The 22938-nt window shown below is 41.1% G+C and overlaps 1 protein-coding gene across 4 annotated transcripts in view; it reads left to right on the forward strand.

Annotated features, from left to right (window-relative positions):
• LOC134533631 (CCR4-NOT transcription complex subunit 6-like) overlaps positions 1 to 22938 on the forward strand; it is a 515868-nt gene that overhangs the window by 474696 nt on the left and 18234 nt on the right. For all 4 annotated transcript variants that reach the window (XM_063371129.1, XM_063371126.1, XM_063371128.1 and 1 more), the window contains exons 9-10: positions 10334 to 10564; positions 22724 to 22901. In XM_063371129.1, coding sequence (XP_063227199.1) covers positions 10334 to 10564; positions 22724 to 22901 — 409 coding nt within the window. The remainder of the gene's footprint in view (positions 1 to 10333; positions 10565 to 22723; positions 22902 to 22938) is intronic.

Raw genomic sequence — 22938 nt, forward strand, 5'->3', positions numbered from 1 at the left:
GGCGACGGACGTGCACCAAGGCGGGGATAAGACGATAGCACTTGCTGGGTCATTAGATGGTTGGAAAAATTAGTGTTAATGCTGGGAAAGTTTGGGGAGAGGCCTGACAAATATTAAAGGGGAGTGTACAGGAGGCGGAAAAAGTTTAAGTTTTTGCAGCAAAAAATGACTGGCAACATAATTTTTCAAAAATCAAATATAGAATTGTGCCAAAAATACTAATTGGCGGCACAGCTTATTTAGTCAGTTAAGTTTTTGTTTTTTTGATTCTGTTGTAGGTATTTTCTGATATTTTATCTCTTAGAGACAATATCAATTTTATTTTCACGTAGACTTAATTTTCATTATTTATTTTTAGTGTGTTGGCTATGCTATCACAGAAAAATACAACACAATATAGATGACTTGTGTTTTTTCAACAGCATCATAACTTAGCCATCTACTGGATCAGTAATGGCCATCCAGTTAGGACCTTTGTACACAGTAGCTTGCAGTGCTGATAAATGTATGGTATTGTAAATGAAGCAGCTCTGTGATTGGTGGGAAAGTGATGTGTTGAGAGGATACGGGAAGGAAGGCACCCTCCCTCGTCCCGGCAGCTGGGCAGGGGGCACTCTTTTAGCTTCTGGTGGAGGATTGTAACACTATGTGTTGAGAAATCAGAATTTTTATTATTTATGACATTTGACAAACTGTACCACAATTTGTGGTCTGGGCATAGAGGACTGAAGCCTAGTTTTTCTTGTTGATAAGTTTGTGATTGGGCGTAATAATCATAAGGTCATTGTTATCTCTGAGGGACTCTGACTATAAAAGTTAGCATTTAGATAGCTGCTAGTGTTTTCCTTCAAGTCTTTCTACTAATCAATAAATATTTTCTAAGACTAACTTCTATTAACTTTTCATTTTAATTTTTAAGCTGATGGTCCCAAATAATGGGGGACACCTGTAATTCACCACCCATGACTTACGCACTTTCTGACACCGGTCTCTTCTCATGGTCAAGATGAGAGGCAGGTAATGTAGAATACTGCAAAGCGAATTTCACAGGGTTTCATACCAACTCACATGGATTTAATAGGGTTTATTGTAAAAAATAAAGAAGGTTTTGTTTGAAGAAGTACTGATGTTCCTTGAGTGTAAGTGGTAGAATATTATGGGAATCATACTTCAAAAAGGAACAACATACGTAGAGACTTGCTGCTATTCGTGCAAGTGTAACTGAAATAGCTCTGTAACCACCTTGCCCCGGTTGGTTATTTAAAGCCAACTTTAATCAGCATACAGCAGTTTAAATTACACAGACCCTTTTTGGCTTTCAGTATTAATTTATAGGTTCTGTATAAATTAAAATTGATCCTAGAAAACTGAATAAATTAACCAATAAATAAAACCTATACATTATTTCTCACATGTGCTCTGTTAAATGTTTGTGAAGCATAAAACATTGTAATGTTATTAAGTAAAGGTAAGGAAATACATGCCACATGTATGCACAGACTTGAGACTGAACTCCAAGCCTCAGGCAAGGACTCTCCCTAGAGAACATCATATTTTTTTGAATGATGGTAAAACACTACATTTATCAACTCTACGAAACTGATAATTTTCTCACCCACGAAAAGAAAGTACAAAACTATTGATTATAAGTTGAAATTTTATTTTTATGTGCCATCATGCATGTGAAACTCTTGAGGCTAAGCGGGACCAGGATCGTGGATGGAAGTGGACATAAGGAACATCGCTACTCTCAAAACTATTAATTAACCAGTTCCAAAACAAACTCAATGACAGTTTGTTATGCTTTTCGACCCGACTGTGCAGGAACATGAGATTGTCGATTATATTTCCAATGGACTCTATCCCATGTGAAAAGTAGCCAAACTTAGAAAATAATTTAATACATATGCATCCTTCCATATATTAATTGGTTCTGGAAGAAAGATTTTAATAGAATCAACAACTCAGTGTTTTGGCCCAGCAGGGGATTTTACAGAAACTACATCCTGATACAGTAAGGGTAGTCCCAGACCTATCCCAGCTGCCTGGAGAAGCAGCGTACATTTCTTCCGTGTCTTCCAATCTTCAGAACGTCAGAGGCCTAACAATAAAATCTATTGAATTCTTTGCAAATCTGATTAATTCTCTTCAAGATATTATCTGCCGTACAGAAACCTGGTTTAATGACTAGTATTAATTTGCTCTACTTCATTGTTCAATATAGCATATATATAAATTATATAAATGTATTACTAATATCTAAAGAACGTGGTGGTGGTGGTGGTAGTTGTGCCTTAATAGCAGTTGATAAATTGAAATTTATATATTTTTAGCTGCTTCTTACTCATGACTATCCTGGAATTGAAGCTGTTTGTTTAAAAACTAATTTATGTCAAAACAAATTTTTTTATTCTCGTTAGTATCTACTTCCTCAAACATCACCAAATACTTATCTCTTTTAGTTTGAGGCATTAGAAGATGAACATACTGCACATGAAGATGATTTAGTGTCACTCTGTGATGTCGACTGGACCAACAAACAAGCTGCCCACATGGTACAAGCTCACATCAGAGACAAGGTGCACCATCTGATCAACTTTATTTGTAGTCTTGCTCTACTACACTTTTATCCTCAGACCTATGTTTCAGCAACATTTCTCAATTTTTATTAACAGAAGCTGATGAACCTCTTGTCAAGGAAGATTAATGTCATCCTGCCTTAAATATCAAGGTAACACTTGATAATATCCCTAACATGATAAATTCTCCTGAAATCATTGTATGTTATCACCTCCTTGAAGATGAATTAAGTACTTGCATTTGTAACGGTATCAATGCCTTAATCCCGGCTTTTACAAAAAAAACTTCCAATTACCCAAACTGGTTTTCTAAAGATTTGATTCAATTCTTCAAATCGAAGAAATACTTTCATAAACTCTATAGAAGAAACAAAACATGTTTTATTACTCTAAATTCTCATTCTTCAGGAAACAGGCTAAGTATAAGTAAGTAATCAAGGCTAAGTAATCAAGCATGATAAAATCAATTAGATGAGATCAAATAACAATAATATCAGGAACAGTCCAAAGAAGTTATGGAGTTATGTGAAAATAATGAAAAACTGCTATCAAGAACAACATTCCTTAAAAGTGAATGGCAGAGTTTCCAGTTATCCAAACATATTATCAAATGCTTTTGCTATGTACTTCTCAATTGTTGCACGCAGGCGTGTCACAGCCTGCTGGAGTGATGCAACACGTGGACATTTTACTACACGTGGGCTTGTTACAACAGCTCATTTAAAATTTTATTTTAAAACAGTTTACGTTGAGTGTCTAACTTGAAACCAATACATGCCATGGAAGTTAATACTTTCAACACTGAAAAGTTCGAGGCTTTTATCACTTTTGCACGGTACACTGAACACAGGTGACCTACACACAGGACATTCAAGATGTCATCATCTTGCAGAAGAATGTACTATTCTTTTGTTCGCCAGTGTTTAGAACGGCTACAACTCTCTGTGAAAGTTACATCATCTTTGACTCTAGATGTTCTGAGTTCATCTACAGTACAGGTTGTGTTGCGAGCGAGTGACATAAGTGTACACAACAGTTATTATCTTTGCAGTGGAATGAAGTTAGCAGTCTCATTGTAATTATGTAATTGCTTTATACCAGGACATTCGAAAATGAATATTTTCGCAACATGATCAGAATACACCGGCAAGCGTTTACAGTCTTTACCCACATCGTAATATCTAACACAATATTCTACACAATGCATGCTAGGGTGCACATGTCTTTATTTGGTCTCCTGTCTATCATACATTTGTTGCAATAAAATGTCAGTACATCTGGGATCTGCAACATGTTGTTTCTTTGCCTTTTCGCACCATACACGTGAAGCAAACAGTAGAGGCATAGCAGAATCATCATGATCACTGTGATCGTCCGATACTTGTTCTGCAGTAAAGTCTAAATCATGCATATCTTTGAACAAGGACATGGCAACGTCCAGGTGAAACCTGGATGCAAGTCTTAAGCCTGGAGGATATGGTCCGCATACTGAAAATGCTTTTTCCCTTGCTGTCTTGATGCGGTCTGTACCCCACATTGGCGGGAACATGATGGCGTCACTCACCAAGACGGCTGAGGTGGGGGCGGCACCTAGCCGCAACGGCAAGTCGCCAGGTATGCTTCCTCCTCGTCTTCGACAGGCGGGGCCGCGGCGGGCAAATCGCACACAGGGTCCAAAAACGTACCATGGTGGTATCAATCGTACAAATCGCTCCACCTTACCACAACCTCATTGGGGGGGTGAATCTTGAACTCAACGTACTCGCTCTCCTGACCAGACCACACCTCGATGGTTTCAGCTGCGGCCTGGCTTACTAACATTGGCTGGGAACACGGGAGCTGCGTGTATACCCTCACTGCTGCCGAGTGCTGGGCAACTCGAAAGCTTCGGGATCACCGTTATCAAGCTCTCCGACTATCACATGCCCCAACGAGGTGCACACGTGGGTGTAGTGGCCATTATCCATACTTGTTAAACTAATCTGACAGTGATGACACACGTCGCGGTACAGAGTGACAGGTTGAACTCCATTCGGAGGCAGGGAATCTGTAGAGCGAATATGCCTCATTCTCAGTGATCTGTTCTATTTATAACTTCGTAGGAGGCCCCTGGTCTCTCCAAGGCACACACTCTTAAGAAGAGCTGCGTTCTGTCGTGAAAATACGGGTAGTGTGCTGTTATTATCTTGGGAATACATTTTATTTAATTCCCTCAGTGATGCACATACAAGCTCCGTCTGCGCGTCTTCATGTTTATTGCAAAATTTTGCAAGCCATATTTTTTTGCTCAATACCTGACACCATTACCTTTCCAGTAATATGTGCAGCCAGGATGTTAGGCAACGTCATCCCAGTGAATGCCTGGAAGTGTTTAGTTAACCATGAATTGGTTTTCTGTTCCTTTATGCTGAGATATTCCATGAGAATGGTAGCTGAAACATTCTCGTAATTATCCGTCGTACATCATTTGCCAAGCTTATCTCTTTGAGAATGAATCCCTTTTGAGAGTAGCTGCCCTGGAGATTAGCATACAGCATGACATACTAGGAAAGACTGATGCAAATCTCACTTTTGCATTAGAATTTTAATTGATTTATCGCTTGAATTATAAGAAACTAATTGTTCATGCAGAATTAGGGCAAATGCTTGCGTACCGGTGGGAATATTTTTTGCTGTAGTAATTTATATTCTACAGTCGTAGCTCTCCTCCAATCATCTTATCATTTGGTTTCCAAACATCAAACACAATCAGTGGCCCCATTTCTTTAAATTTCTCCGGGTCAAGAAGTGATGATGATTGACAACCAAAATAAAATACTTGAATTCTGTGTACATGTTACAAGCAAGTGACTACCTTTGGGAAAATTACTAAGGGTAACTTTCAGAATTTAAAAAAAAAAAAACTTTTATTTCTTAATTTTAACATGATCAAACTCAGATGTCTACCCGTTTAAAATGCCACTATTATATATATAGACTTTTCCGTATTCAACAATGTTTTTATGGCCTGGTGGACAGATTGAGATTCCGGCAGGGCCGGATAAGTTTCAAGGCCCCCAAGCGGAATGCAATTTCTATATTTTTACCTTTTTCAACGAGCTTAAGCAAATGAATCGTCTGTGCATTTTCAAACTGCACCGGCTGGTCGACTTGAAGATTGCTCGAATCCATTTTGGTAAAACCCTAGCTTCTTGAGAAAACTTATATTTTACGTGTTAACCACTTTGCATCTCGCTGACTGCTGGGTCTGGCTTTGACACAGCCAGAGCCTGTAAGAAAACCAAAGTATTTCACTCCCACATTTTTTTAAATGCAGACGTAACGTTATTTATTCATCTCTAAAGTCAATCAGGTCCCCGTTTTGATCAATTGTCCTCACCGACAACTCGTGTATTCGTTTCATGATGACAGGAACGTATACAATAGATTTTGGGACTTCAATCACCAGGTGGGACGTTTGAATAAAATTTGTGCATGGTTGTGCTCGGTTGTCTGTTTAAATAGCTGGAACCAACAACATTTGTATTTATTTGTATGATCGATACAGGGAAAATATTGACTAGTTGTGTTTGACTTGTGTTTTCGATCTGCCATGTAAATCTTGGCTTCAAAGCCGAGAATTTTTCTAAGATTATCACTTTCCGTAAAATTAATATCATGATTAGAATGCATATTTCATTGCAGATTACATTTGGATTCCCTCTCAAAACAAACATTGCATCAGCTGGTAATTGCTCTTTGATGTAACTTTCCAAATCGGAAATTACGTAACTTCCAATGGGAAGAGTAATTTGAGACACAGGTCCATTGTTTTTTGAAAAACAAAATTTGCTGTTTTTTTTTTCTTCCAACGTTTGGAATGGAATGGTATGTTTGAAAGTCAAAAACCCCTATTAGCCAATTTTCGTCTGTAGGGGCGGAAAGTGTACAGATCTCAATTCGGAGCTTTTTCCCATTAATATTAATGGAATTGACAGTACAGTTTAGTTTGCACTCTAGTATAAACTATCAGGTTAGCTTGTGTTCTAGAATAGAATGTTTATTCGCAGTTGACAGGTTAGTTTGCACTCTAGTATAGAATGGTTGTGTCAATGTAGCTGTGATGCATAAACTATTTCTTGTGCTTCTTATATACAGAGAATATAAATCTTAAACACAGATGCCCGCAATTTCACGAGTTAATTGTCTGTTCGTAATTACAACTTAACTTGGTGCCTTTAAGGTATTTTCTTACTTCTGGAGGAGGTGTGAGATCGCCATAGCTGTCAAAGTAGAGCACTGCGGCCAGACATTTTATAGGCGACCCAGTGTGTCCCTGTTTTTGAAAATACATCCAAATTAATAATCCCACATTCATAATGTCTTGGTTTTAAAGGTAAGCCGTCTCTAAAGAAAATTCCTTAAAAATTTGATAATTTCAGGTTGGCTGCGGCCCGCTCTAAGTCCGTATTTATGAGCGCTCTGAGGCAAAACTATCGGCAACCTGTCCGCATCCCTCCCTTGCTTCCCTACCTAACTTCGCCGATGAATGCAACCTCTGCCAGTCATGCGGTACAGTCTTAAAAAAAAGCCTGATCCTTTTGCTAAGGCTCGAATACGTTTATTATGTTGTGAATTTTGTTGCAAAAGTTTCACCTGATTTTTAGCTGTGGTTACGCTTTTCGCTATTCCAGCCACGCCTCCTACCAGCGAGCCCAGTGTACACAGCACATATTTGCATTATTAGTAATTTGAGGCGGCACACACACCATAATTATCATCAATCAGTCAGGGCCATGTACATACATTCACAGTTACTCGCAATAAGGTTCTCCATGAGACTTAAATAATCACAACTAGATGACTAGTCAAAATTTTTCACTGGTCACACACAATGATTGTATTCAAAATATAAGAGCACAAAAACTTGTATATTTATCTGTTCTAATAATACTTACTGGAGAAATTTGCAGATTCATCTACATACTGGACGGACACTATAGTTATCTAAACACATAACACTTCATTGGCTACTAAACTTGAAACTTGCAAGAGTTTGGAGTGGGTTGCTTGTGATTAGGCCCTTGGTGACAAATATTTTCTTGGTGTAGAAAACTATGAATTAAATATGGGCTAATCAAAAATGCACCAATTAGGTGTAAGGGTTTGAGTATTTTTTGACCACTAAATAGATTACTGAGTTTTTCCTATGTCTGTGTATAATCTACTGACTACCATTTCCTTTTTTTCCTTTAAGTTTATAACCTGTGTAAGTTTTTGTTAGTCACATTATAACTCATTATCTATCTTACATGTATTTACTAGAAAAAGATTACCAAAGCTTACTACTTTTAACTGAAGATTCATTGACATTAAATTTTTACTTCTTATTATCACTTTACTTTAGCGACATACCTGCGTATACTTGGAATGGCCTCCTATACTGTTGAATGCCAGCTCCCTTGCCAGAAAAACTATTGATCTTTTAGTGACCAGTGGCCAAGGCAACCTACAAATGTTGATGTTCTTCATATCTTTACCACACGCAAGTACATTATTTTACGAGGGACTTTCCGAAAACTAGTTTCGTAATTTTTTTGATAGGAAAGCTATATAAAAGACGATCTTTCCTATATTCACTACAGGAGGAGTGAAATCAGAGGAGTAATGGCACATGTGCATTGTGCCAAAGAATAATATGCAGCATAAAGATGTGTGCTGGAAACATGGCCACAAAAGGAAGTGCATGCTGTCATGCGCTATAAATGGGCTTGTGGTTATAGTGTTTCATTGATGCCTGCAAAGCATCTGTGGAGAGGACGTCACATCCTGTCAAGTGATCGGGTGCTGGTGTTAATAATGTTCAGTAAAGGAAGACAGTGTGTAGAAGATGAAGACCAATCTCAATGTCATGGAAACATCCCCAGCTCACCCGTCACTAAAACATTAAAATTGTTGCAGTCCATAGAGAAGACATACTGACACTGTTATAGGAAGCAAATGGTATAATTTTGTCTGATTTCCTCACTGTAGGGTCCTTCAACGTAACATACTATTGCCACACACCTTGTAGCAGTCAGGTCCGCTACCTTCAAACTTCACGCGTCAGCGCGGGCGTCGGCGCATCTTCCCCCCCTCCTTCCCCCTCCTAGTGTGTGTTTGATTTCTCCTCCCCTCCCCTCCTGTGGTTGGCGCATGCGCGCTGTGCCGCGCCGATTTAATATAAGCTGCTGTCAGGTTGTAATTCGGTCTTGTTAGCTTGGTTTGCTTGTCTCGTCTCGTTTGGTCTATTTCAGTAGCTTGAGTAGCTACATTGTCTGTTTAAATCGGCATGTAGTCTGTTAGTCTTTAATTGTAACGACGTGCGAGAGCGACCTCGGGGGAAAGAATGTAAGTGTTATTCTTTTTTGTGAGTGAGGCGGTGGCCCTTGCCCTGATGTAACGTAAAATAATAGGCTGTCTTGTTTAAATTCCCTTTCGGTCGCCACCTAGAAAATTATGTTTGGATTAACTTATTTAACTTAATGAACTTAACTTTCAACTTGTAGTAACTGTTCTCCCCTGAGGCGTCGACGTACGTAAAACGTACGTAAAGTAATTTATTTTTACAGCATGTAACTCTGTTGCGTGCATTATTTTGTTGTTCGTGTATTTGAGGCGGCTGTCTTGTGTGGACACAACGCCCCTTTTGATGGTCCGTATAGGGACCACGCACTGTTCAGCAGGTGTCACTTGCATTTTTCTTGGCTTTGATAGATGGCTCGTCCACCTAAATAATCATGTTCCTTGTCAATTATTAATGTCACTAATTAATTGAAACTTATTGTAAACATAGTCTGTCTTGCTGTCTTACTGTTCATCAGTATTTATATTTGGCCTAATTAAATGCAAACGTAAATCGTAAACTGATATAATGTATTTCCAGTAATTAAACCTACTCCCAAACACCTTTCCGCAGTCCCAGCCATGTTATGGCCATCCTCGCCTCTAAGCTTATAGGCTTTCAACCTAGCAAACTGAGTTCACCATTAGATGCAAGAGACCAGGACTCTTGAGTCGATGGGTTAGATTCTTGGTCAAAAATGCAAGACCCCACGTAGCAAGGGACACTGCAGAACACATTGGTTATCTCGGATGGGAGAGATTGAATCACTGACCTTCAGCCTCAATCTTGCTCCATCATACTTCGGCCTTTTTACTGCAATGAAGTCAGCATTATCACGACGTCATTTTGGAAGCAATGAATAGGTGCAACAGGCTGTGAAGAAATTCCTGAAATCTCAAGGCCCTGATTTTTACCAGATGGGTTTCTTCAAATTGTTTTTGCAGTATGGCAAATGTATAGATGTCGGTAAAGACTAAGCAGAAAAATACCCAAAACATAATATTTTTTTTCGAGACCACTTCTTCTGTATGTAATATAGCTTTCCTGAAAAATAAATTGAGGAAACTTACTTTCGGAACTTTCCTAGTGTTGTTGATGATGATGATGATGATATTAATGATTATTATTATTAATAATATTATTATAGTCCCGACAATTGTAATAGCGTCTTTTTATGTAAGTGTGCACTATAAATGTCTTTTGTGTGTGAATCAAATTATGGTAGTAAAATTGAGTTATTTTTTACTTTTATATGCTAGTGTGGATAGTGGAGTTGTTAAATATATTTTGCAATAAAAGCTGGACATGTTATGAATTATTTGTTGATGTTGATGTGCTGTTAGTAAGGAAGTAAGGCAATGGATTGTGAGATGTGATTTGATGTGCACAGGACTGCCACCAGATGCCAGTCAGGTGCAACAACCGTTGCTGGTGTGCACGGCACACATCCACTGGGACCCGGAGTTCTGCGACGTGAAGCTCATCCAGACCATGATGTTGTCGAACGAGTTGCGCAGCATCCTGGAAGATGCCAGCCAAAGCTTCCGTCCGGGCCACAAGCCCGACACCTCTGCTATCCAGCTGCTGCTGTGTGGCGACTTCAACTCCCTGCCAGACTCCGGTGTGTGGACCAGTTATGACTAGCAGGGCAGTAGTCACAACTAGTAATACACAATGAACATTACTGTAATCATTTCACTTTTAGTGAGAGCCAAGTATACTGGCAACTTTTTATGCTGCTACACACTACAGCAATACAACTTGCTACTGCAATGCTACATGTTACCGCAACACTGTGCACTAATGCAACACTACATGCTACTGCAACACTGTGCACTAAATGAACACTGCACTAATGCAACACTGTGCACTTAATGAACACTATGCACTAATGCAACAATGCTTGTTACTGCAACACTATGCACTATTGTTGCTACTGCAACAATATGCATTGATGCAACACTATGCACTAATACAACACTACATGCTACTGCAACACTACACACTAATGCAGCACTGCACTAATGCAACACTGCATGCTACTGCAACACTTCATGCTATTGCAACACTGCACAAATGCAACACCACATGCTATCGCAACCGTACACGTTCAGGGAAGGTATGATGCTGAAAGTTGTAAAACCTGGGGATACTACCCTGTCAGTTGGCAATTATATCACTAACTGATCACAATAATCTTATTTCATACTCATGCACCGGCAGAGTAAGTTGGAGAAAGGGCCACTGTCGTAGCACGGAGAACGGTGGGGAGGAAAACTGCTTGTAGTTCTGGGAACAGAGCAAGGGTAGCGATACATTGTCTGCACGTAGACTGGTGCTCGGAGTAGCCAGCACAGCAGGCTAAGATGATGCATAATCACGGCTATCTGAAGTGATAGCCACATGGTTACTGGACTTGACGGGAGTCTGCAGAGGCCATGCGGGATGAAAGCCCGGTGAGGCCTACTATTGGCTGTGAAAATGTTGATGGGCCAAATAAAATTCTAATATATTATTCCTTTAACTATTAAGTGGTAGAATGTCTACTTACTTAAAAAAATAATTCCATTTACTTATGTAAGCACGTTAGAAGTTATAGTAGAGATGGACGAGTTGAGGTATTTTGGCATCGAGTCGAGCCGAGCCGAGTTTAGCAATTCGAGTCGAGTTCGAGCCACAACATTTTTGAAGAGGTCGAGTCAGTTCGAGTTTCATAATTTTATATTTTTTTTGCATCAAATATGAAAAATAAAATATTACTACACATCCATTGATATAAGAATTGTGTATCCAAGATGCATCTGCATTATTTGAATATTTTAAATGATTAATTAGCAAATCATTATGTTATTTAAATATAAAAAACTAATCTTATGTGGTCTACCGTGTTCCGATTGTTTCTCCATGTAAAATCCACTTAATATTTGTATCAGTATTTACTTTTACCGAAATTCGTATGCCGTTTTTGGCTTCTCACTAGTCAGTGTTGCAAACGTTGAGTTACGTAACTTCTCAATGTAAATACACTTTCCGCGGCAAGATTATTCGCCCGTAACTGTTACAACCACAAGAATATCAATATATGTAGTAAATAAATATTTCATGCATTTGATTTGGCGATCAGTAACTGATTGCCAAATAAAATGCATGAGAGTTGTTATTATTATATTATATTGAAACAAAAAGAGTGTAATTTTATCTTAAACGTTATTGACACGCAGCGCTGCGTAGCAGAGCACAGCTAAATTTAGTTCCAAAATGCAAGGCTGGCTGGCCTAACCCGCAGCCATTTTCACGCTTCACAGCTTGGATGTTATTTACTTAATATTATAATATAATTATTTAGTGTTTTTATTTTTAGGTTACGGAAATCTCTTGTTTATACGAGTTATTATAAACTGGGCACGATAAACGTGATGATTATTATTACATGTGCGTTTTGGTTCAAATTTTTCTTCAGTGAAAATCCATTGACGTATCTTGTAAACAAATGCGGTACCGTATTTGAAGTAAACACAGAATGTAAAACAAAATGAAAACAGTACACGCTGTTTTCCAGGTTTTTTTTATATAAAATCGTCATGTGACATAATTTTGTCCTATAAACTGTTGCCACTATCGACAAATCACGTTAACGGCATCACGTTCATAAATGAAGGTAGGCCTAGGTTTGGTTGCACTTGTACCTATTATAGCGCCGTAGCATGGTAGCGGGCAAAGTTAGGTTTGCACGGGATTTGTTTTGTTTGAAGGTCATTATCGATTCTTGTTGTATTAAAGCCTTGGCGAAAACGTTAAGACAACCTATAATAAAGTGCTATTTGGTCACGATGCTGGTACTTAACTTGATCAAATATGTGACTCTTTTTTCGAGTCGAGTCAATCTGACCCAACTCGGCTCGGCTCGACTCGATAAACCAAGACTCGACCCATCTCTAAGTTATACTTACTAGGTGTAAACTCGGTCAACTCAATGAAGTTAGCTTCTTAGATACATTCTATACTACACTTGCACCAAGCCATCAAACACTACTTTTCAATATACCCTTTTGTTAGAAAATGTCTGGTGTTTATTATTGGAGTACGACTGACAAGAAGTTATATTAGCAATGCCATAATATTTGGAGGTGTGTCATGTAGGTAGGCTACATGATAGGCACAAACACTTTTGAAAAATCGTAAAAACCTAAACGGTGCAGCAGATTTACCTGAAACTTTTTCAGTCAAAAGTGAACCTCTGAAAGTTTTTTTTTTTGTTTTACAAGTTACAGTGACTCAATATGCGCTCCTTGAGTTACGCTACAAACTCATCCCACACTTTGTGCAGTGTTTCGGCAGTATTGGACTCAACTGCCACTGTGATTGGCTGTCTCATATCCGCAAAGATAGCAGCAGAGGTGGCACAAAGACTGGGTCTTTGACGTAACCCCACAGTCAGAAATCACATAGTGTTGTGTGGTGATTGCGGTGACCATCTGCCCCACACAGCATCATTGACACCTGCATGACCAAGCCACGTGTGATTAGGTGTTCCCTTACAGTCAAGTGGAAGTGAGGTGGTGCACCATCTTGTTGGAAGATGAAGTCGTTTGAATATTCTCCCGATTGAGGCAGAAGCCACAAGTTAAGTATGTCGAGGTAGGAATGACCTGTGACATTTTTTTTAGAGGAAAAAGAAGGACACAGAAGGACACATTGCACAGAACACTTTCACGTACAGGGAATTTCTATCATGCTTGATGGGGACATGTGAAATTTCCATTTCCTGAAAATGCGTATTGTGCCTCTTCACTTTACCATTCGTGTGGAATGTGGCCTTGTAACGGAATATTAATCTCGTGTGTAGGTGGATGTCATTGCCAATCCTCGTTAGCACCTCGGAGCAGAATGTGCAAACGGCATCGTGATCATTTTTCTAGAGTGCCTGTACCAACTGGAGTCTGTACGCTTTCATGCACAAATGTTCGACATCATTGTTTGAGGCATCTGCAGTTAACCACTTACTCTTCTAGTGGATATCCATGGACTACGCAAAAATGATGCTCAAACATGGCCACTTCTTCCTCGGGCACAGAGAACCGAGCATGAGTTGTTCCTTTGAAATGCCCCAGTCTCTTCCAAGATCTGGTACCAGGCATAATTGGATGACCGGCTTGGTGGTTGTCTCACTAAAATGTGTGCAAAATTCATGTTGCAAACAGTTAGTAACTCCCTTTTTGCTAACTGAAGCACGTACCAACTCTTCTGCTGTGTGGTAGGTGCCATTATAAACACTAGCTGCTTATAGCTGAAGCAACCTGCAACAAATGAAACAGAAACATTTGCAAAAACACACAGTTAGTCTCTGTTGGCTGAAAGAAGTTTTAGGTATTTGGCCACACCTTTTAGTTTTTATGATTTTTTGAAAGTGTACAGATCATTTCTGTTCATCCTGTATTAGTGGACAAAACACATAACGTGAAACTAATCATTTTACCATTTAGGCAGACCGTGGTTAAACTGTAAGCTAAATGAGCATTTCTGTTCCACTCATCCATTGTAGTGTACATGAGTGATGAAATATGATGAACAAAAAAGAAAGAGTGTTAGTTAAATCATATTCTGACTGCTTTTTCAGTATAAGCCCTGATTAATTCTAGGGGTGGGCGAAGCTTCGAAAGTTCGAATTTGAGTCGAACATTTGATATATGAGAATTCGTACTCGAAAAAAATGAAATTATTCGAAGTTCGAAAAATAGAAAAAAAACATTTCAAGAGTTTTTAAGCTAATCTTTTACTATACATACATTGCCTAAAAGTTAAAGAATGCCTACGATCAATAACGTCAACTTGGAGTTAACTTAGCATAATGAGAACACGCATGCTTAGCCTAAGCCTATATGCTTGATCATTAAAACTAACCTCAACCATAATACAAATATGTTTGTTATACTTTGTTCAACTTACATTGGCTTAGAGTAAAATAATTGTCAGTATAGTATTTTGCTGAGAAAATGGCAAATAGCAACTCCCAATTAATTATTTTCATTTTTAGAAACGTGCCAGATTCATTCCAGACTTCGGTATTAGTCTTAATCTCCCCCCACAACAGCTCTTTTTCCATGCATAAATTACGTCAATAATGATTTAACGTGATGCAATATCACCAACGGACTTATAAAAGAGCAGTTATGGCACTGAATCCAATGAAATAAAATTATTGAATAAAATTCATTTATAAATAAACAAGGAAAATATTCCATGGATGGAACAGTAGAAAAAATTAGTTACGTGATTAATCTAAACAAAGATGGCGACCATACAACCACTCCGTTTTTCACCCACACACTTTCTACACTTCTTAGGCCAGGCCTGCTTTTGTGCAAAGGGTAAAGATATTTTTTTTTAACGTTGGAAGGACTGTAATTAACAATAAGTAGTTTGTCTCTAAACGGCTGTGCGCGTAAGCTGAAGGCCAAAAGTAAAAAAAAAAAAGTTTACATTATTTACCTTCAATCGTTTTTGTTCCTCCGGAAATGTGGTGACAGCACGTCGTCAATCCCTGACACCTCAACATGTGCAGGAACTAACATTTTTGCATGACAATTTAAATAAGTTTTGAAAAATATTTTCTGTCACCAAACTTGTTCTGTATTATGTACTTTAATATTTTGAATTTCTTGCATTTAAATGTGCATATATTTTGTGCATCTGTGAATAACATTTATTTTTTATATTCAACCTAGCTTGTAGGTTTTAAGATTTGTACTATTATAAATAAGATTGTTGCATTGTTTGGTGTTTGCATTTAATAAATTCTTTGATTTGACCTAGTATTCGATTCGAATTCGGGAATATTTATAAAAATTTGCTTCGGATTCACTTCGAAACGAAAATATCTACATTCGCCCACCCCTATTAATTTCTGTTATTTCTTTGATATCAGGTCCTAGCTTTGTATTTTGTGTAAGCATTGGAAACATTTGTTGAGAACCATTCCGTAAAATTATTAAAATGTACACAGCATAATTTCATATGTAGTTTGGTTGGAGAATAACTCAATCATTAAGACTCCTTATACTAGTACATCCCCTATAATTAGCTGGTTTTAAATTTAGCACTATGATCATAACGGTAGATTATCCTAAACAATTTATGACTGGGTTTTCCAATTTTGGATCACCAATCTTTATAAAAGAGTTTGTACCAGTTTACTACAATATGAATTCAAGAAATAGTGAAATCAAACACAAAACTGTATATATTTTGTATCATACATCTTACAAATAAATACCGTACATATAGTAGGAGACTAGTACATTAAATTAAGCCTACAGTTTAGGAAAAGTAATTCCAAATTGTCTTTTGCTTTTGAGAGCAGTCTTTTTTTTTACCACTAAATCCTGCTCACATTTTTTAAAGAGAGCAATTGGACAGTTGGACAGCATCACATTATTCTAGTTTATACTATTTCATAGCCATCCATTACATTTCAGTGAAATCATTTGCAGGGCCGGTGCAAGGTAAATTGGCGCCCTAAGCGAAAAACCTTACTGCCCCCCCCCCCCCCCCCCCCCAAATACCCCGGCCGAAAACCCGAAAAAATTTTCCTTGCCTCAAAATACATCACGTAAGCCTAAGATTTTGTCAACAATCAAATGTAAGCAGGTGTGTTTTTTATTATTTAGCTTTATATTTTTTACACACTTCAATGGAAAATAGTAATTTTTTTTCAACTTCATAATTAAAAAAAAATTTATAACATATTAACTGCCAGAGAATCACAGTAAAGGTAGTGGCAGTACATCAATGGTTGAACTCTTAAATTACTAACACGATCACGTGCAAAATTAAAATGATCCATTTTTCATGTTCCAACAACCGTAACGTTAGTTTAAAACTGTATAAAATCACAATATTATATTGTCTCTCCCTCTTAGTAACAGAAAATGAAAATTAAATAAATGTATTATTTAAAAATATTCCACTAGAAAACATTAAGTCTATTTAAGAATGTGAGTGAATGACAGATTTTGGTCAGTGCCTAAGCGGCCTGCCTCCCTTGCTTTTGAACTGCTTTGCAGTTGGTTAGGAATATCAGTTTATTTGGAGAGTTGCTATACTTTTTTTCAATGTACTTGTATATAAAAAGAAAACACATTACAGAGAAGGGTTATTAAGTACATTGAAAAAACTTAATGGGCATTGGAAATGCTATTTCCGAGCCCTACAACATGACTAAAAATTACCTTTCGCACAGCTATATCACAAAATCTCTTATTCAGGTTGATACGAAATAATTTAAACCTACAGTGAACTTACATACTTTTTTCCGCAATAAAATTATAGTATGACCGCTTTTCCAGCGATACAATGGCAACACTGCATGCCAGTTTAGCACCTTGCGCATAGGGGCGAAATGACACTAGGCGAGCGCGTCTGGTGGTTCTTATTGCTGCCTCGCATCTGAGCCACCTACATGTAAAACAGCACAAGGGAGGCAGGCCTTAGGCCTGTAGCGTTGGTGTGATGTGACATGAGATTAAGTATGGAGCAGCACTGGAATGAAAGGGTTGGGGAAAATGGGGAGATCCCCGAGAAAACCAGCACGACCAACGGCACACCTTTATGTTATAAATTAATAAATTCAAGTGCAACAATAAATTTACAATGTTTTAACCAACCATGCATAATGAGTAAAATTTAAACCAATAATACCTGTTCCACTGTACGAAAATGTCATGTCTTCAGAGCTACTTCCACCTTGGCTTAATACACACTAAAATACGAAAACAGCCTAAACGAAAACATTGTGGATGTCAAAATTGCCTTAGGTCTACCAGTGGCACCTAAATGTACCTTTTAAGAAGAATAAAGCTCATCGGCAACTGAGAAAACTGGATGCGCATTCACTTCAAAATACTGACTAAGTCTTGTGTAGGAGCCACAGCTGTCAGCCTGGCAGTGATGATAACACGTATACAGTTACTGTTTGAAGGGTGTTATTCAAGATTTTGATAAAAATGTGTGATACTCTATCACGAGAAACACGAGAAAAAGAAAGGTAGTGGGGTGCCTCGCCGGTACACCTGCTGCTGCGACAAAGGACAGCACATTTAAAGTCACAACCGATGAGGGTGTGGAGGCTGGAGGTATTGCCCTCCTTGGCGCCCATCCTCTAAGTTACACCATGCCCCAGTCACTTGATACCTACCACGATAAATGAGTAAAATAAGCAACAAGAGTTCATAGTTTCCCCCGTCCTTGCTTTCCGGCGCCGCTTCCTGCTCGAATTACTACCCTCATCGTCTTGCAAGCACATTGCTATTCATAGCCACCCAAATCACTCTCAACTTTACTTTTTTACTTATTGCAAATCATAAACAGGTCACCGTGGACTATAAATAATTACTTATATCAATATAAACATTCCAAACTGTTACATAAATCCATTTTCATCTAGTTTCAATAATCGTTAAACATATTATGTCAGCTGTTACGTGTCGTGCTGCGCCGCCCCCAGCTACTTGGCGCCCTAGGCGGTTGCCTAGTTCGCCTATATGGACGTGCCGGCCCTGATCATTTGTCCTATTTCAGCATGGTCTTGTTCACACAATATTTTTCCTCTCTTTTACAACTAGTGCCTTCAGTTATTTCTGCCAACTTTTGTGGATATATATTGCTAATTATTTATGTATGCATTGTCGCAGTTCTAGTGGTGTTCTCTCCTAGGTCTCCCTTTGGCCCTGGTAGGGTTGCATAGAGATGTTCCCTAGTGAAACAAGACTTCACTCTACGTCCAAATAATGGCCGAGACTGCCTACTCGGGTTGATGAGTCTGGTTGCTCAAGCTAGTGAATGTCGGAGGGAAGGACCTGATTATTTCAGGGGGATATCACCACGGAAATGTACCTGAGGTAGCACGGGGGTATCGAGCTATTTCCTGGAGTTTTCCGGGAGCTCTTCTGGGATCCTCTCCGGGAGTAGGGCATTGGCGATGGTCGTCTTACCAGGAGTAGCTGAGATGGCTGCTGCGGCGGCGATGACCTCCTCCGGGTGATGGCGGCAGTGAGGTTTCCCCTGGGATGGTCCCTCTCACCGAAAGCACAAGTCACTCAGTTTGGAGAAACACCAGTTTATTCGGTACTGGCACGGGCCGACAGCCTTCCCTCTACAAGCTATCTCTTATTTATCTGCGGCCTATAGGTAGGCAGATTCTATCACTCTCGCCTTATACACACTCGACTCGGCTGGTTCCGAACTCGCGAGCGACGCGGAAGACAGACTCCCGACGGCCGGCGCGGTTGAATCTTGGCTGGAGTTGGTGGTTAGCGAGGTGAGCCGGAGCTGGTCAGCTAGCTGGCTGGAGTGGCGCGGTGAGCAAGCTCGGCAGCCTTGGTGCCTCCAGGACACCAACTGCCCTCCTTTTTTTTTTTTCCCTAACCTAACTAATTACTAAGTGTGTTTGGGAGGGGTCTGGGTAGGGAAGACTCTAAGTGCGTCTCAGGCCGAAGCCTATACGCTCTAGGCATGCAGGAGAGGAAGCATGCATCATGTGCTAGGAGGGGATTGGCCAGCCATGGCAAAGTTTTAGCCATGACTAACTCCCCTCACTGACTATTCTAAGTTAAAACTAGATAAGTTGGGCCCAGGTAAAACCTGCATAGACACAGGGAAAACCCTGGGCACTGACATGCGGGATGCAAAATTTCATGCATTAATTACAAGCAGGTTGGTTACAGGAACAGAAGGATGGTTCTGGAAGAAGAGTTGGACAGAGTAGAAAGGCTACTATGCAAATGGGCAGGAGCTTGGACATTTTGTCCGCATTTGGTTTTGGTGGCACTGGTTGTTTTGGGGGCGACTTTATAGTCATTTCCCGCCAGGCTGCCAGCCAGCCGAACTGCCCTCCTGGGCCAAGGGCCGGCCTTATATACCCCGCCTAAGGGCCAGGGCGTGACGTAGGAAGGGCCGGGGGTTACATAAATCACGGGCGCTTCCAGGAATTCCAGCCGGCCTACGTGACTTGGACAGACCTCGGCTTGGAGGGTGAGGGGAATGCGGGAGGAGGCGGCCGGGCAGGTGGAGGTGGGTGAGGAGGGGGAGGCTGCGCGCGCACCCGCTCGGCCTGGCGAGAGAGGGGTAGGCGAGGGGTGGCGGCCAGTAGGCGGTGCTGGGTGAGGAGGGGGAGGCTGCGCGCGCACCCGCTCGGCCTGGCGAGAGAGGGGTAGGCGAGGGGTGGCGGCCAGTAGGCGGTGCTGGGTGAGGAGGGGGAGGCTGCGCGTGCACCCGCTCGGCCTGGCGAGAGAGGGGTAGGCGAGGGGTGGCGGCCAGTAGGCGGTGCTGGGTGAGGAGGGGGAGGCTGCGCGCGCACCTGCTCGGCCTGGCGAGAGAGGGGTAGGCGAGGGGTGGCGGCCAGTAGGCGGTGCTGGGTGAGGAGGGGGAGGCTGCGCGCGCACCCGCTCGGCCTGGCGAGAGAGGGGTAGGCGAGGGGTGGCGGCCAGTAGGCGGTGCTGGGTGAGGAGGGGGAGGCTGCGCGCGCACCCGCTCGGCCTGGCGAGAGAGGGGTAGGCGAGGGGTGGCGGCCAGTAGGCGGTGCTGGGTGAGGAGGGGGAAGCTGCGCGCGCACCCGCTCGGCCTGGCGAGAGAGGGGTAGGCGAGGGGTGGCGGCCAGTAGGCGGTGCTGGGTGAGGAGGGGGAAGCTGCGCACGCACCCGCTCGGCCTGGCGAGAGAGGGGTAGGCGGGGGGTGGCGGCCAGTAGGCAGCGGAGGCCCTGCTCGCGATCGTAGCTCACACAGCGTAGTACTGCAGCTAGGACTTTTCAATGACAGATGGTGGCAATTTCTCTAACTGACCGACAGCCTTTTACTGGCGACATGTCGACCTGAAGCTCTGTCACCACTCTGGAGTCTAGTCCGACGCCACAGTTCGCGACCGCCCCACTTACACGATCATATTACACAGCCACAATGAGTGCTAACTGGCAGCACGACGGGAAATGGCATAAGCCGCCCCCAAAAGACCAGACTTGACCAAACCAATGCGGACTAAAAGTCCAAGTGCCCCACCCCTTGCATAGTAGAACTTCTACCACGCCCCACTCTTCTTCCAGGTCCATCCTTCTATTCCTGTGATCCACCTGCTTGTAATAATGCATGAACTTTGCATCCCGCATGTATGTGCCCAGGGTTTTCCCTCTGTCTATGGAGGTTTTACCTGGGCCCAACTTATCTAGTTTTAGTCTAGAATTAAGAGTGAGGAGTTAGTCATGGCGAAAACGTCTGCCATGGCTGGCCAATCCCCTCCTAGCACATGATGCACGTGACCTTTTCTGCATGGTTAAAAACCCGCATGTTTAGAGCGTATAGGGCTTGCCCTGAGACGCACTTAGAGTCTTCCCTACCTAGACCCCTCCCTTACACACTTAGTTTTAACTTAGGTTAGGGAGAAAAAAAACGAGGGTGAGTAGGGGGAAGCTGCGCGCGCACTCGGCTGGCCTGGCGAGAGAGGAGTAGGCGAGGGCCGAGGGGTGGCGGCCGGTAGGAGCGTGCGCACATTCGGGTGGTTGGCATGGCAACCAAGGACGCGGCGTGGTTGTCCTGGCAATGGCGATGCGGCAGTGGCCAGGCGGTGACAGCTGTCACGGGCGGCGGCGGCGCGCACACGTGTTTAGGAAGAGAGGGGCTGACGGCTTCGTGATTATAGACGTGCGCGGCACGTCGCACGTCAGCATGTTTCATGCTAGATTCTTGTATTTGTTTTTGTTTTTTCATTAATAACTTACTGCAAGAAGTCACCAGTGTCCATAGTTTCTGGACTCAATTAATACTAAGTACATATTATAATGTAAATTTTTTTCAACATTTCTTTGAAATTAGTTGTATTTGTAAAGTAAGTTTTTAAAGTTATAAAAGGAACAGGCTACAAGCTTTTTTCAGTGTAAGCTCATTTCAGCTTACAGGGGGGATAGAACAAAATGTTTTATAATTAAAGTACTTTTCTTTCAACAGTTACTAAGTAAATAATTTTTAGGGATCTGAATATAAACAATTAAGAGTGAGTTACTTAATAGAGTTTCCCACCAAATACATGTTTGAATGCTTAATTACTTTTTTCATTATTTTTCTTTTGAAAAAGTAGTGAACCAAAAATTTAGGATTATGTTCCTTCTAATTTTATCCCATCTCTCTTCTCTCTCACCCTTACACCCCAAATTATTGCCTGAAGTAATGTTACTGGAACCAACTGCTAACCATTCTTCAAGTAATAAATAGTTCTTACCTGCATGTGTACTTTCTGTTAGCTAACATCAGCCTATATGCTGATACCTAAGCAATGTCTTTCTTATGATGCACTTTCCAGTATTGACATAAATTTGATTGAAATAAAGTATTGAACTAGTTGTTTTATTGTCAGATTATAGGTATTTCACTATCATGTATATTCATTACCATATTATTACTTGTTAGGTGTGTGATTATTGCAAAATGTCAGTCCTTGTCAGGTATGCTGCCGGCATGTTCGTCTGAAGACCATGTGATTGCCTTCTGGCCTGTGGACAACTGAGCAGTGTTAATCCCTACTACGCCATTGTGCTAAGCCACTGTCTGAGCTGGTGAGCGAGCCAATCCTGCCAACACTGGTGGATTCTCAGTTGCCTCCTCGTCAACATCCAGGTCACACCTTCTCCTCCCCTTACACTTGTAGTAACTATGTCTACTGACAGAAACTTGTAGTGTTTTAATATGAATGAGGAGCTGGTGTTTCTCCCACGTGAGGCATTGTCGGCGCGCTGTGCAGGTGTGATAGAGTTCCTTACCTCGGGACGGGTCTCGGCGGACCACAGGGACTTCAAGGCACTCACGTACAAGTCCTCCCTGCAGAAGATCTCGGGCTGCGACAAGTCCAACGAGTTCACGCACTCCTTCAAGCTGGCGTCAGCCTACAGCGAGGACATCATGCCCTTCACCAACTACACGTGAGTGGCGTACTCTCTCATCTCTTTGATCCCACGC

Source organism: Bacillus rossius, chromosome 7 (genome assembly GCF_032445375.1).
Source record: "Bacillus rossius redtenbacheri isolate Brsri chromosome 7, Brsri_v3, whole genome shotgun sequence".
Classification (NCBI taxonomy): Eukaryota; Metazoa; Arthropoda; class Insecta; order Phasmatodea; family Bacillidae; genus Bacillus; species Bacillus rossius.